Source organism: Bemisia tabaci, chromosome 7, assembly GCF_918797505.1.
Source record: "Bemisia tabaci chromosome 7, PGI_BMITA_v3".
NCBI lineage: Eukaryota > Metazoa > Arthropoda > Insecta > Hemiptera > Aleyrodidae > Bemisia > Bemisia tabaci.
In genome coordinates this window covers 16248676-16264421 of record NC_092799.1, presented here as the reverse complement: position 1 = coordinate 16264421, position 15746 = coordinate 16248676, and the positions used below count along the sequence as shown (strand labels likewise).

At 40.5% G+C, this 15746-nt stretch overlaps 1 protein-coding gene across 2 annotated transcripts in view; it reads right to left on the bottom strand.

Moving 5' to 3' along the window:
• Positions 1–15746, bottom strand: part of Ten-m (teneurin transmembrane protein Ten-m) — a 709737-nt gene that overhangs the window by 601903 nt on the left and 92088 nt on the right. The window contains exon 2 of one of the 2 annotated variants that reach the window (XM_072302525.1): positions 5554–5613. The exons of the other annotated variant lie outside the window; for it this stretch is intronic. Within the exon in view, the coding sequence (XP_072158626.1) occupies positions 5554–5575 (22 nt within the window). The 5' untranslated portion in view covers positions 5576–5613. The remainder of the gene's footprint in view (positions 1–5553; positions 5614–15746) is intronic. 2 annotated transcript variants of the gene reach the window in all.

The window sequence follows — 15746 nt, the reverse complement described above, 5'->3', positions numbered from 1 at the left end:
ATAGTGACAAACCTGAAACGTACTCTGCTTCTTACCTTAGCACAGTATGAATCAATATGCGACTCAGTGCAAAATGTTTTTCAATTATTTTTCTTTTCATAAACTAAAAATACTTTTTTAACCCTGGTAAGATTGAACTTTGAGCCGTCACAGTGAGCGAGCCACTGGCGTCGAAGCAAAACAATTTTCCTATTCAGCGATGATTTATACGTTTTAAATGATCATGTCGTGCAAGAGAGGAGCGTCACGCACAGGGTGAAAAGGGGTGAAAAGGGGCTCGTTTCACCCTTTTCCTCGATCTTATTACCCTGCTTTCTGCTCTAATGAGCTTGGTTCATGAAATCATTGCTTGGATCGGTGGCACCGTAAGAACTACCTAATTTCAGTGTTAGATTATTGTTAGTTCTATGGAAATAAGGGGACTTCGAAGCTCTACGCTATCAAACATCTTAGGAATGAATTTTAAAGAAGGATTGAAGGTCAAAATAGGTTAATTTTTCTGTTTCATCGTGGGATCATCACTTTTTAAGACAAAACTTTACGAAAAGAAATATCTTGTTCCTATGGCAGGGATTTTTTTTTTCATATTTAATTCATGAGAAATTCTCGATTGTGATCATTAGACTGTGTTTCCTTCAGAGATCTAGGTTCTTGTTACTTTTACGAGACTTTTTGTCTTTGAAATCAGACTCTTGTTCCAATACCAAGACCGTCTAGCGTGAATAACAAAGGAAGTCTTGTAGATTGTATGAGACGAGAATCTTTGTAATAATAGCAAGATAGTTTTTTCGTGGTTTTGTCGACGACATCAAAAATGACATGTATGAGTTTTCATCAAAGTGTTGTAAGGTAAACACTAAGGGGTGTTAGAGCTGTCAGCCAAAAGAGATGAAAATCGGAAGTCGAAACAACTTATTTTTTAGATTCATCCGTAAATCATGAACTAATGTGTACCTGTACCTACGTGGGTTTTTTCCCCTTTCTATCTCTTTTTTTTTTGGTGGGGGGTGGATTGAAAAATCTATTTTATCTCTCACCTGCCTGCTTCTTAATATTCAAAACACATTATTCACATCAATTTTTCTAAATAATTATTTGTATTTCCTAAAATACACGTATAACATACTTTCAGACTCTCTTTATTTTTACACAAACTGATTGCGGTGGACGCACGGGTCGTGGTATGTTGGAATATATAATAATATATTCCAACATCTCTTTATTTTATTTAAATCTAGACCTTAACACACACACACCCCCTCTCTTTGGGAATACATTTTTTTTCAACCCGTCCTTGGCAAGTAGTTATAACCTCTACTGCGGAAAAGTATTCCTCGCTCAACATGATCAACGGGCCATTTAAAGTCGTTTGTAGCACCGTTTCTCAAGTAAAGTGCCGGATATCCGCTCCTTAAACTGAGAATTCACTCGTCTCCCGAAAAAGAGAAAAATTGCGCCCTGTCGCGGCGAAATCCGACGCGCGTTTTGCATACCCGGCGCGGCGCTCGCACAAGCGCAAAGCGCATTCGAATCGTTCATTTTTCCCGAAGAATAAACTTGGAAATCGAAGCTGTCAGTATTTAGGTCAGAGGAATAATAAATTGATGCGTGAGAAACTTTTTCAACCCCCCCCCCTCTCCCACTCCCTTCCCTCTTACCCCTAGGGGCCTGCGAGACACGTCGGGGGAATAAAGGGAGGGGGGGGGTCGTATTTCATAATAAAGAGGATATATTAGTCTGAATTTCGTTCAAGATGTCTTTTATTCGGAGCGAAAGTTTCAAGCGCGGTAAGTTTTAATCCGAGCCGAAAGCTCTGCGAATATGCTGCTGCCCGGGGCTTTTACGATAATTATGAGAGTCGGGTGGTTAACCCTGTCGCGTTATCAGTCCCGGCTTCGCGTGTTTTCGTTCGCCATTATCTCTGAGGGCTCACCGTTTTTCACCTGTGTAATTTCTCCGCTAGGTGGAGCAGAGAAACATTAGGGTGGCTCATTTGTGTGAGTAGTTTTTTTTCTTTCTTTTTCCTCCTCCATGTTCTGCGGTTGTATTTGAAATGATCGAATTCTTACCGTTTGGTAACATCTTCAACTTTCAATAAAATGATAGACAGAATAATATGATGATTCTGGAGTTTCTTGCTATGAAATCTTTCTAGAAATCTTGAAAGCAACCCTTAAAATCACAATTACACCTTGCCAAAAATAGAGGTGAAAATCCAAGATCAGAATTCGTCAACATTAGCAAATTCATAGAAATCCTGACTTCTCACGGATCGGAAATTGGTCATTCGCTTGAAGAATTAACTAATTTTACAATTTTGGACTTGAAAATGAAAATTTGCAAATTTTTTCAAACATTTAAAATAATTTAACTAATTATATAAGTAAGCTTTCACCATAACAAAAGTTACAGGAGAACATACAACTCGTATTTATTTTGGGGCAACGAATTATTTCGTCTAAAATTAGGGTAAACAATAAAAATATAAATGTAAGTAAGAATATTTGACTATTTGCCTAGGCATTTGACAAAATGCCTGATTTGACTATTTGCCTTCGACAGATACACGAAACAAGGAGCACAAGGAGAATTTTATGATATTTATTTTGCACAAGCTTACTTATTAAGTTAGACCTTTCAATTATAAATACTAGGGATTAGCAAGGACTTAATTCGTTTAAAACGAGTCCATTTGGCTTCATCACTATGCAAAATACAGGAGACTACAAAAGAGGGACCGCGCGGACCTCATTAGACTAAAGACCGTAAAAATCGCCTGCATAAAGGGGACGAAAAAAAAAAAAAAATGAAGGGGACAAGGGGGCGGAAACAGCGTTTCGGGCACTAATTTTTTCTCACATTCCCGGCGAGGAATATTTGATTACGACGACGACGGAGCGACGCACGGACCAACATGTGGTCCACGGACGACGGGAAAATCATTTCCCATCAGGCCGGAAGAAAACGGCGGGAAAAAATTTCGCGAGGACACGATGAAGGGACGCTACCGGGGGAAGGGGGGGGGGGGTTAACTCTGCAGTTAGGACGAGGAGGCGGGCCCGGAAAGGTGCAAGCATTTTAACACTTCGCTGGGGATTTATGAAAGTTTATCAGACGTGTGACCTCTCCTGCGTCCCGGGACTCCACGCACTGCCCGCAATTTACCTTCCTTATTTCTCTCTTTCCCCTCGTCCTTTATTTAATTTTTTTTCCCCGGTAATTTTTCACGTCTCCGTGCACCATTTTTGCACGCTCCTGTTGCCCCCGCCGTAATGGCGATGGTGCCGCGCGACGCTGCGAATTTGCACCCGAATTGAATCAGTGAGGTCGAAAATACATCAACTCGGAAAAAAAAATTGTTCAGGAAACACCTAAAACTGCGCAGCGGGCGAAGAAGTTAGTTTAAGAAAAACCTCTTTGGTGCCAAAGGACAAGTACTGAGAGATTTTGTAAGGCACCAAGTTGAAATCGATACACCATGCTTGATGACAGAGAATTAAGCGTTTAAAAATTTCCGAGTTGGTGTATTTTCGTTCTCACCGACTTTTAGTAACAGATTTTTCATAGTCTGCCCTGAAAAATTTATATTTTCCGATCTGAATAACGCTTGAATATTTATATAACTTGTTGGTACAAGGTTTACTGAACCAAAAAAAGAAAACCGCAAAATCGGATGGTCACCCGTTTTCTTGAAATGGCCAAAAATTGGTATTTCCAATGAAATACTTCGAGTTTTCCCTTTTTCCGTCGCTGTTTCGGGCACTTTCGATGGCAATTTCGAAATTCCCTTTTGCGTGCAGATGCTTCTATCTATAAGAGTTACTAAACTGTAAAAAAGTGAACATAGAAAAAAACCCGAGTTGGTGTGTTTTCGAACTCACTGATTCAATTGAACCCCAGGGAGCTCTTGCGAGATGTCACAAAGAAAAAGGAGAAAGGAAGAAGGAGTGATTGACATGAATCGATCGGAACGAGAAGAACCCTTGACCGATTGACAAACACTGAGAAATCCTTGTTTTCATTTTCGATCGAATATTGTCGATCGAGACGATCCCGGTCTATAGCTCTAGAGTACCATCATAGAGAGGGTGAAGGCGACGCAAGTCATGGATGTCACAAACTGGAATAAAGATTACACAAGGACTGTTTCAATGTTGTTGAAATTACGAAATATTAAAAAAAAAAACCTCAAAACAACGGGGAAAAAAATCCGTTAATTCACGCAGCACACCGGCAAACAAGGTTTCGTCTATTCTGTTCTAAAATTCGCTTTAAAGTTGACCTGAAACCTCTCGCGCGTTAATTCACGACTAGTGCCAGTGTTTTGAGATCGAAGGGTAAACTTCCCTTTCCCTCGTTATGATGTTTATAAGGTTCATAGGTTTACGAGACGATTTGGTGGTCTCGGAGTGCGCTTATGCGAGTGTGCAGAGGGCTCACAAACGTGGTTGTGTAATTGAGTAAATTTCCTCAAATCAACCCCTGTAGAAATTGTGACTTCAACGAAAATTTGACAATCCTTGTGTCAGCTACTGAATTATTGTGCACGGGCCACTGCGCCAAGCTCAGCTGACACAGTTTAGGCGGCAAAAGTGCAGGTTGGAAGCCGCACCCCGCGCACCTGCAACTTGTTTATTTATTCATTTTTTGTTGCTCTTGTTGCAGTTGTTGTTGTTCGTTTTCATTTACTACTTACGCACTCGTTGTGTAACACCGAACTGGAGCTCGTTTCAGATGAGTATTCCCTTTTTGAGAAGGCAGTTCATAATTTAAACTAACGCTAGCAAAAGGGAATACTAATCTAGAACAGGGTGTAATTGGAGCAAATTGAGCAGAAAGAAAAAGACAGGGAGATAGAGGGGGGAGAGAGAGGGGAAGAGAAAGGGATACGGGGAGGGAAAGGGAGGGAGGGAGAGAGATACGTGCTACACCACTTTTTGGAAAAGAATGAGTTAGGAGTGGTATGGAGTCCAACAAATCTCCCTATTTAAACTCAAAGTAAAAAAGGTAAACATTTTTAATTAGAGAAAAGGGGCCAAACCTTATCTTTAACGTCAAATCTTAGAGAGGAACAAACCTGCAGGTCTACATATAATGAAATACATCATGATTTTGTCATTTTTTGTCTATTCCCAAGTCTAGCACTAGCCTATACATGGGTCGGAAAGCCAAATTTGACGACAAATGCAGGTTCTCCGGTTTCCGACTGCAAACCCACATTTTCCGCCATAATCGGCATTCAGACCTATGTTTAGGCCAGTAATATACACGAAAAAAGACCGTAAATGACCACATTACATAGCATTTCGTAGATTAATATAGACCCTCAATAACCCAAAAATGGTGGAGTTGAGAAAATAGACCTGCCAAAACGGTCCTTATCGATTCCCCTCTTTACAATGCTTCTTATTTCATCTACCATAAGGAGAAGTTCTTTTTCTGTGTTGGTTCACCGGCTCTTCCGTTGTTGTCTTGGCAGATGACTTTGCTTTTAAATATATCTTGCATGCATGGTATCCGAGAAGTGAGTTGAAGGATAAGGCGAGGAATTACCTTTTTGTCGGAGCAGTATCATTGATTAACGCATACGTCACTTTATCCATAAGAACTCACCTGAAACAATGAAAGGGACGATTAACTTTGGCTCGGCTTCAAGTTTCCGTAGTTTTCAACTTAAGACTCCTTCATACATGCTCGGAAAGGCATTTTCAGAATTTTTGCCGTGATCATGCAGTTGTTGCCACAGGTACCCGACAATATCAGTTGTAGCTATACACATTTGTATTACGTCACTTGTCCCGTTGAAGCGCCGCGACGTGCGTAGATTCCCTACACGGTTGTCAAGTGGAATTCATGAAAGAAAAAAAATGATTAGCAAGTTCAGGTCAACTTTATCAAATATTCACGTTCATCTAAATTAAAAGGTGAAAGTTTCTTCACCTTAGATATTTAGCACGTTCAAAAACATGGAAGATGCCGCGTCTTGCCAGAAAGAACGTGGCAACTAAATGTTAAATGGTGATTTGATAAAAAAAATCAGCCGATTTTTTCGAAATTAGAACAGAAGAATCAGAAGAAAATAGAGAATGTAAAATAAGCCGTTCTGGGTCCATTATTTGCACACTAATATACACAGAAGAAGAAATGATGGGGATCGGTCAATAGTTCATAATTTCCTCACCTTTTGTCCTTACGTTACGATGAACATTTCCTCACGTTTTCTTGAGGAAAACTCCCATCCGTTTTCCTAAAGAAAATCTCCTCCCGTTTTCCTGAGGAAAATCTCCTCCCGTTTTCCTTAGGAAAATCTCCTCCCGTTTTCCTTAGGAAAATCTCCTCCCGTTTTCCTTAGGAAAATCTCCTCCCGTTTTCCTGAGGAAAATCTCCTCCCGTTTTCCTTAGGAAAATCTCCTCCCGTTTTCCTTAGGAAAATCTCCTCCCGTTTTCCTTAGGAAAATCTCCTCCCGTTTTCCTAAGGAAAATCTCCTCCCGTTTTCCTCAGGAAAATCTCCTCCCGTTTTCCTGAGGAAATTCTCCTCTCGTTTTCCTGAGGAAAATCTCCTCCCGTTTTCCTTAGAAAATGTCCTCATGCTTTCCTGAGGAAAATCTCCTCCCGTTTTCCTGAGGAAAATGTCCTCATGCTTTCCTGAGGAAATTTTTTCTCACGCTTTCCTGAGGAACATTTTCCTCAGGAAAACGGGAGGAGATTTTCCTCAGGAAATTGGGAGGAGATTTTCCTAAGGAAAACAGGAGGAGATTTTCCTAAGGAAAACGGGAGGAGATTTTCCTCAGGAAAACGGGAGGAGATTTTCCTCAGGAAAACGAGAGGAGAATTTCCTCAGGAAAACGGGAGGAGATTTTCCTTAGGAAACAGGAGGACGTTCCTCACGTTTTCCGGAGGAAGATTTCCTCACGTTTTCCTAGAAGTTTAATGTGTTCCTGAGATCGCAATTCCGAATTGTGTAACCCACGAAGCTCGAATCATTTAACACTAATTTTCTCAAAATAATATGTTCTCGTGGTTAGTCTAGGTAAAGCGTGGCATGAGCATCGGTCGGGCAACACGGAATGGCAATGGAAACCGGTTGATCAAATGTTCGGAATACTTTTACATGGCCGAGCCGACTGCGAAAGGGTGCTTGATAAAGGTCACCGGCGGAACAAATGACGCGCCAGTCGGGAATAATTTCAAATGTCACCGCCCGAACGCAATTCCACCGGCCCGCGATATCAATGGAAATGACTCCAAAATGACCGCGACAACGCCGGCGACCCCGCGCCAAAGGCTTTAATGCCCCGCTGATTAAATTCGCCGGGCACCGATCCCAGATTGCGAAATTACCCACACCGCGAAAAATGGATCCCGACGAAACAATTAATGCAATGACGATGACGTCACGTTATTGTTGCGTCGAGCGCCGGAAAAACACAACTGGATTTCCGGTGAGCGGTTGCTTTATCGCACGATCGCAGCTTTTGTTCCGAATGGACTGTATTATTTAAGAAAAATTGCATATGTGTCCTTGGGTGACATAAAATTGTGAGAAACGAACATAAAAATTTTGAGAAAAAATACTCTTGATTCAAGCGGATTTTGCTTGGATCAAAAGGGAATCCGCTTAAATCAAAATCCTTGGTTGTTTGATTCAAACAAAAATCTGCTTCGATCATGAGCATTTTTTCTTGTCAAATTTTTAGGAGCCTAAAATCTAGATCCAAGAGACTTTTTTCCCAGGGTGTCTGGAGGAATTAGGTAAAAGTGGAAATCTTGGACGCGCAGTAATGTAACCACCATTTTTTTTAAAAGCAGGTTTAATACCTCTTTTCAGAGGTCTATATACGGCCAAGATACAAAGATTCAATGTCCTCAAAAAACAGGGCGATAGGGACATCCATACTCCGGCTTTCAACTTTCCAGGGATTAAGGCCGAGTAGAATCTGTTCCTGCAGATCCACTCGTCAGTTCCGTGAAAATCTGTTGCCTCCACCGGGATTTGAACCGGGGACCTATTGGTCTAGATCAGACGTGCTGACCGCTAGGCCAACCTGGCCGGCAACCACCAATTTGAGCACCCTGATTCGCATCGAAAAGCATTATAGTGCGGCCTTTCATCAACAATGCATTGTTGTGCACTCATACTCTCCAGTTCGCCTTTTAAAGCTAAAGTAGACAATGTGAGCGGCCTAGGAGCAGTAATAGTTGCGTTCATTCCCATTAGCAAATACTAAGTATCTAATGCTTAGTAAGTACAGTATATAAGTATAGTATATAAGTATGGTAACACTAAGCTCTTATAAGTATTGTGTCAACTGATTACCATCTACTAACAGTGTTCCTTGCCACTCATTCCAACCAGGTCTTCTCCAGTATTGAAATATGCAATATGAGCGGATTAAGAGCAGTAGTTTTCAGTGTAGCCACGTTCATATATTTTAAAATAAAAACATAATGATGATGTGATTTATTTAGGTAAGAAAGAATTTGTTGTGTAAGTATCTAAGAATAACCACATCATTAATTCCTGGAGCAGGACCGAATTCCAAAGACATCCACCTGACTTGATCACATTTTCACCTCCAACAGCCTGTTTGGATCAAATGCAAGTTCTTTTTATGCAGAAAGGAATTATGGCCACATAAATTAAATAAATAAGAACTATGAGGTACGCAAACCCTGTACATAATACCCTTTGATTTCATTCATCTGCTGTGCTTAGTTCTCCTCAGTAAAGATACGTCCATTTGTAAGACGGGGTAGCTTGGTGAGATACTCTATGAAGCTGTGAATAAGCGAAACTAATTCATCTCATATTTTCCCTCCAGGGGTTGGAATTCTATGAATAATAATTAAAAATAATTAAAGGCTCCTCCGTCCTGGCAACTTCAACGACACTTCTTTCAATTATTTCACGTGCACATAATTGGTTTTAATTTACTTTTTATTTGGCTTCAATTTATCCCTAAATTAAAAAGAAGGCAGAGGCGCCTCGAGACCAGGATTAGGACGAAACGTCAAATTTTTAGGCAGTACTTAATTGTCATCTTTCAGAAATTAGAAAATCTGCGCAGGACTAGGTTTATGGGATTTCTCATTTTTTCCTGAAAGCAGGTGAGTATATCACACCTCTTTCACAAAAATGAAATGCTATGACGTAAGAACATTTGATGAGAGGGAACGATTCAATTAAAACGAGAAACATTGCATCAGGCTTATGTTGTCGCGTCTGAATTTTTATTGTCAGGGGTACTTTTTTCGGAGAGGAGTAAAACTGACTTATTTGAGTGTGAAGGTGGCTAAAAATTGAGTTGCAACCCATGACTTTTTTTTGTTAATCTCTTGTTTGTTCTTAAAGATAGGTATGAAAAAAACATTCGCCTTTTTTACCCTCCTTCAACGTAAAACAATTTATAACCACCATCTCGAAAAGGTTCAAACAAGATTTTAATAATAGGGATTCAAGTTGTTTTGTTTGTCTCAATGCTCTTATTTCATCATTTGTCATGTTTCGCCGTGCGACATTTTCATTGCTCTTATTCCTATCATTTAGATTTCAATTTTAAGCTTCTCAAACCCAAAAATCATGATTCCGTCCCATTCATGACAATTGTTAGAGGGGATTCTTACTGTTTAAAAAGGACGATTCCTTTTCACGGTTCGTGCGTTCGTGCAGCCTGAAGATTACAAAATCAAGCACTTTTTAAGCACCTTTTCATAATTTTTCCTAAGCGCACATTTTTCTCTCCGTATCGCAGAACAATACTTTATTCACAGATCAAAATCCCCCGGTGGTTTAAGAGGTTGTTTTTCCAAAACACCGAGGGTTTTTTAGATGCATTTGCCTTTTCAAGTAACTTTTAACAGCACATTCGTCTGCCGTGGCAGTTTTAGAGGACTTTCCGCCGCAAAATGCACGTGTTGCATTTTGATTATCACAGAAAATTAGGGAAGAGTAAATTTCAAGCACTGTCAAGCACCCTCCCCAAAAATCGAGCATTTTCAAGGCCTCGAAAAATAATTTCAAAATCAAGCACTTTTCTAGGCCGCGCTAACCAGGATTTAAGCTTGAAGCATTGATTATTTATAGATGGCATTTTTTATGGAAGTTTACTGCATGGTGTTTGAGAACGTCAAAACGATTTTAGGATTTGAAATACAGCATATAAGACCCACATATTCTTTCTCCTTGGAAGGTTACTCTTTGAGCAACATCCTTTACTGCGTGTCATCATTTAGAGCTGCCTCTTTAATTTCAGCCCTCCCCGTAACCGAGAGCAAAGAAAACCCCGTGAAAAGTAAAAGCGTAAATACCTTCAAGCGACCAAAGAGAATAAATTTCAGTTAATTATTCATGCTCGAAGATACCCGGGGTGGCAGGAAGGGGAAAATATCAACTGAAAAGTAATTGAACGGAACTCTTGCTTCTTCCTTTTTTAATCAGCAATGCAAATGAGGAGTTGATCAACGTCGAACTCCAAAGGAAATATCAGGGATGCTTAGTTCTAACGAACGCAAGGTGAGGAGAAATAAAGGCGCGCTTTCAACAGGATCATGATGTTACGGAAAACCTAGTAGTCACAGTCACAGTTCACATGACTTTAAAAAAAAAAAAAAAAACACACACAATTTTTACTGACCTCGAGTAAAGTTCAATTATACTGCTGTGAAAATGGATCTTTGCGGGAGATTAAAATTATTCGGCTCAAGAAAAAGTGCCAATTATAAAAGAAATCATTGTATGATTTTGACGAACATCAAGCTATTCGAACATGGGGATGCAAATCACCGTAACATCAGCAATGATTGTAGGAATTTGTTTTTGAAGATACGCAATACCAAGGTGTTATGAAATGCGTTAATTAAATCACAGCCGAAGCTTTTCAATCTTTACGACTTACCGACTTATCTTTCCACTTACCTATCAATTGACTGCTTATTACTTATTTATTCCTGTTTTTTCCCCTATTTTTTTTAACAATGTTCTTTGTCTTTTCACATTCTAGTATGCTTCTTACTCTCTCGCTCTTCCTCTCCCCCTCTACCCCCTCTCCCTTTCCCTCCCCCTCTCTCTTCGTAGTTTCCTATTGCTTGATGTTGTGTTTTTGTAGTTGCCATGATAATGATCATAAAGATTGAAAAGCTTCGGCTATAGTTTAAAAAACGTATTTCATAACCCCCTGGCATTGCCTTATCACGAACAAATTCCTACAAACATTAAACCGATCCTTTAGCGGGTTCAGCAAATTGCCAACATTGTCTTTCCTCCATTTAAACCGAAGGAAATATATCGATTCTTGGAGGGGCCAGGTGCTCCCACAAGAATCGATTATTCAGCATGGGTTTAAATGGAGGAAATCCGGTGTTGCCAAATTGCTGGCTCCGCCTCCGAGCCGATCGTCAAGAATCAATGAAGCAATAACAGGATTCCGAGGCGAACGCAACAGACCCATTGTGCGGACTGAATCCGAGGGAGAGCACCACCGGTTAAAACTTGGAAATCCCGCGGGCGAACCCGAAATCCCGGCGGGATTCGGGACAAAACCGATCCGGAAACCGGGACTGGGCGCCAGGACTATCAATATCAGCGAGTGCGAATTCCCTTCTCATAGAACCGGGGGAGCTTTCGCGAGCTTCGAAAAACGCGAAAAGAGGGGTCGCTCTAACTTCCGCGCCCGATTCCATTTGGCTGATAAGTTTCGCCCCCCCTCCCCCGGGGGGGAGGGGGGATGGGGAGGGGGGCGTGGGGCTCAGGTGTGCACGGGTGGATGCTCGACAGGTATCAAGAGTCGCTCACCGGAAAACGCAGCCGCGATTTTCCCGCGTCTTTTTCTGCGGCCTTCCTCCCGTGCGCGACGACTTTTCTACACAGAAAAGCTCCGCCGAAGACCAAAATGCCGTGCCAAGGAAAAACGCCGTATGAACCTTCAGGGGTTGCCAAATCTCCTTTGATACAACACGAATTTCCTGGTAAACTTATGAATATTTTCCTTCCAATTTTTCAGATAATTTTGTTCGCAATTTCACATAAAGCTCCTGAACATTTGAGGGAAATATATTCATAACTTTTCTAAAAAATAAACATCTTACCGAGGGAACTTTGGCAACTCTCGAATGTTCATACGGCGTTCTTCCTAAGCACGGCAGAAATGGAGCCGGAAAAATGGACCAGTAGCCAAGGTACAAATTGGAGCCGATACATGTATCTTAACCGGAATTTCAGGTGGAACACAAGTCGCGCAACAAAATTTACCGAAATCAACTCCTGACTGAGATATTAATGTTTTGAGACACGAATTTTCTTTCCTCAAATCGGGAATGCTTCCTAACGAAATGGAATACCCATACTGTACCTTGTACTTCTATTAGAGGAGCGGAGCTAAGCCCTGCATGGGTATCTATAATTGGATTGCATTTTGCAAAAAGGAACCAGAAGCATTGCAATGATGCTAAGATTGTAAAACATCTTCCTTTGCGATAAAGTTACTGAAATAATGAAAAAAATATGAAATTTATATGGTAATTTTTGTCTAAAATTTACAATTTTTAGCGGGTAAAATAGAAACTATCAATGAATAAGCAGGTTTTCTTCCAAGACAAAAGAAGTCGTTGCACAATCTTAGAAACATTGCAAAGCTCCTGGTTCCTTTTTGCAAAATGCAATCCAATTCAGACTCAGCTTAAACAGCTATCTTAGAAAGTCGAAAAGTCGGTAAGATAGGACAGGGATAAGGATTTTGCCTTGAGCTATAGAATTGGACTACATTTTTCAATAAAGAACAACAATTTCCAGCTTACTTGAGACACAATGTATGTCTCATAAGTTTCTGTATACATATGAGTGTTTTCACGAATGAGTCAGACATTGTAGTCCCCATTTACAAAATGTAGTTCAATTCATTTGCGGAAGGATGGTTTTGAAGTCATTACCGGTGCGTTACACTTGGATGATAAGAGCAAAAAAGGCTATTTTATGACACAACTGGGACCGTCTGTCTTCATGACGATGACGGAGTGAGAACCCGATCGATTCATTCCAGACGCTCTTTGTCTCGTCCAGGACCAGCTCCCCTGGAATTCCAGGACCACTTCAATGGCAAGTGTATCTCTCCTGCTGGTCCCGCTAACGAACTGGGGAACGTGGGAGTGGATCATCCAAGCCCCCTGTCAAAATACTCCAGTTCCAGCATCCGTCATTAGAGTAGAACTGAATTAATTGATGCAAATAATCGATTGCTTGCACCATCTAGCAAGCTCCTTCAAGACCTCTAAATTGCTGCCGCGTCTCTCCAAAATCCGAAGATTTACTGTTGAATACTACCGTGCAGACCGTGCTATGGAAGAACGCCGTAAGAACCTTCAGGCGTTGCCAAATTTCCTTGGATTAAATTCGGATTTCTTAGTGAATTTATGAATGTTTCAAGTTTCAATGTCTTCAAGAAAACCCAGGTTTTCAGAAAAGTTTTATCGCAATTTTACACAAATTTCCTGAAAATTTCAAGCTAAAATGTTCACAACATACCTCAAAAATAATCATTCTATCGGAGGAAATTTGACAACTCTCGAATGTTCATACGGCGTTCTTCCTTAGCACGGCAGTACAGACGACTGATGCACCTGACTTCATTTTAAGGAATGCAATGGAAAGGATGGAGTTTGTATAGATGTACAGCAAGGGGTATAAAGTATGGGAAAAGTATAGAGAATTCGGTTTTAAAAAGGAGATTGTCAAGACATTTTAAAACTTTAAAGATAGTCATCCAAAAAGAAACCAAAACTATTTGAGACGGCATTTTACGCAAATGTTGGCACAAACAATGTCCAAAACTGTGAGACCAAAAGGAAGCTCCAGAGGTTTGAAGTTGGCATGCCAAAGGTGTAGTTAGCTTTCATTTGTCCGGAATTCAGTTCTCGAATACTGCCACTAGAATTCACTCCGAAAAAGCATAAAAATATACTGAACTACTTTTTACTGGTTTTTTTAAATAACGACATCTGTGCTGTTAGTTTCCCATTGTAGGTATGTGCTTTTACGCAGCCATCTTCATCGCAAAATTTGGTTCAACTACAGACATGTCGCAACTGTATTTTTTGATATTTCGACTATCTCTCGGAGGTTAATTGAAATTCGAAATTTACCAGCCCTATTTGACAAGAAGCGTCCCTCTGAAAATTTACCTCCACGTCTCCTTTTTACCTGGGACGATCACAGAAACAAAACCGAGTGCATACAAATCAAATCGCGGCTCATTTACATCCACAGACAAATTAAACTAGGGAATGACCTCGTCGAATAATTGATTCCGATGAAATTAGCTAAAAATCAAAATCCAAACCCACGGATTCCGGAGCGGGGGCCCAAAGTTGTCTGGGGGGACTGGTTTTTGACCTTGCCCTCGGTAGGCCGTGAAGAGGGCGGGACTGGGGGGGGGGGGGGGGGCAGGAGGGTTTAGCCGTGGCCCGCAGGTCCAGACCCCGCGATTCGCGCAGTGATATATTGTCTTCGAGTCTATTTTAGAACTAAAACAATACCGGGCTGTACGATTGTTTCCGTTCCAGACGGTTTAAGTTATAATCCGTGTCTTCTGCCCGTCGTTGCCGATCTGAGCTATCAAAATCGAATTGAACTTCGGTGTCTATGCATTTAATTTATAATACAGGGTAATTCAAACTCCCGCACCATACCTGTAACCAATACGGTTCTTGTCCTTTTTCAGAGTGGTCTCCTTAAAAATTTGGGGGTTTCCAAAAGTCGTTTTCTTTTACTTGGGAGCGCTTACAAAATTTCAAGTCTGTATCTCAATTTATTCAAAAGTTACCGAGGTGATGCGTAACATTAGTCGTAAGGGAATTTTAGATCGCCCCGTGTTATACGTGACAATCGAGATCTCAATCTGAGCAAGCAACAATAGACCTGTTGCAAACTTTTGCTAGAGCAAAAATAATAGTTGTTACTTATAGAAAATGTTTCAAAAATCAGTTAGTTCCGAACTGCAAAAATAGTCAATTTATTAAAGGACCTTGTACCAAGAGAGAGGTATGATCATATTTTATCGATTTCCTGATGGAAGTGCAAAAGCCTAATCTGTCTGGAAGAGTCGAATTTCAAATCAGTAGTGATATTGCCCATCATGTTTAACATTTAACCATTGTCTCATATTTCCTTTTCCGAGACAAAGAACAAGAACAATTTCTGACGTAGAGGAAACTAAAATTATGAAGTAACTAATCGTGCTACGCGGTACGATTTTGCCTACTCACTCGTTTTGAAGGCGCACTCCTCGAGAATTCACGCCTGCAAGTTTCCAAATCTTCAAGTATCAACTTGGTGCCTTCGTGAATGGCAGTGGTCATTATCAATGCCCATGTGTTGCTCTAACATCTCAATATACTTCGTTTTATTGAGTTTGATTACTAAGAAAGATAAACTGATTGGTTTTTTTAGTATGTTGATCAAACTAAAGGAGTCATTTGATATTTTTGACCCGTCACCTTCCGGAAAGTTTTTGCCTCTCAGAAACAAAACTAGCACAGTTCTTTTCGCCGCTAATTTTTTTTATGCAAGGATACCTACCCTGCCGTGTTAAGGAAGAACGCCGTATGAGTTTTCAGGCGTTGCCAAATTTCCTTTCATAAATCACGAATTTTCGGGAAAATGTGTAAACGTTTTTACTGCAATTTTTCAGATACTTTTTTTTTTTAGTAATTTCACATAAATTTTCTAAAAATTCCAAAGGAAAAAATCCATAGC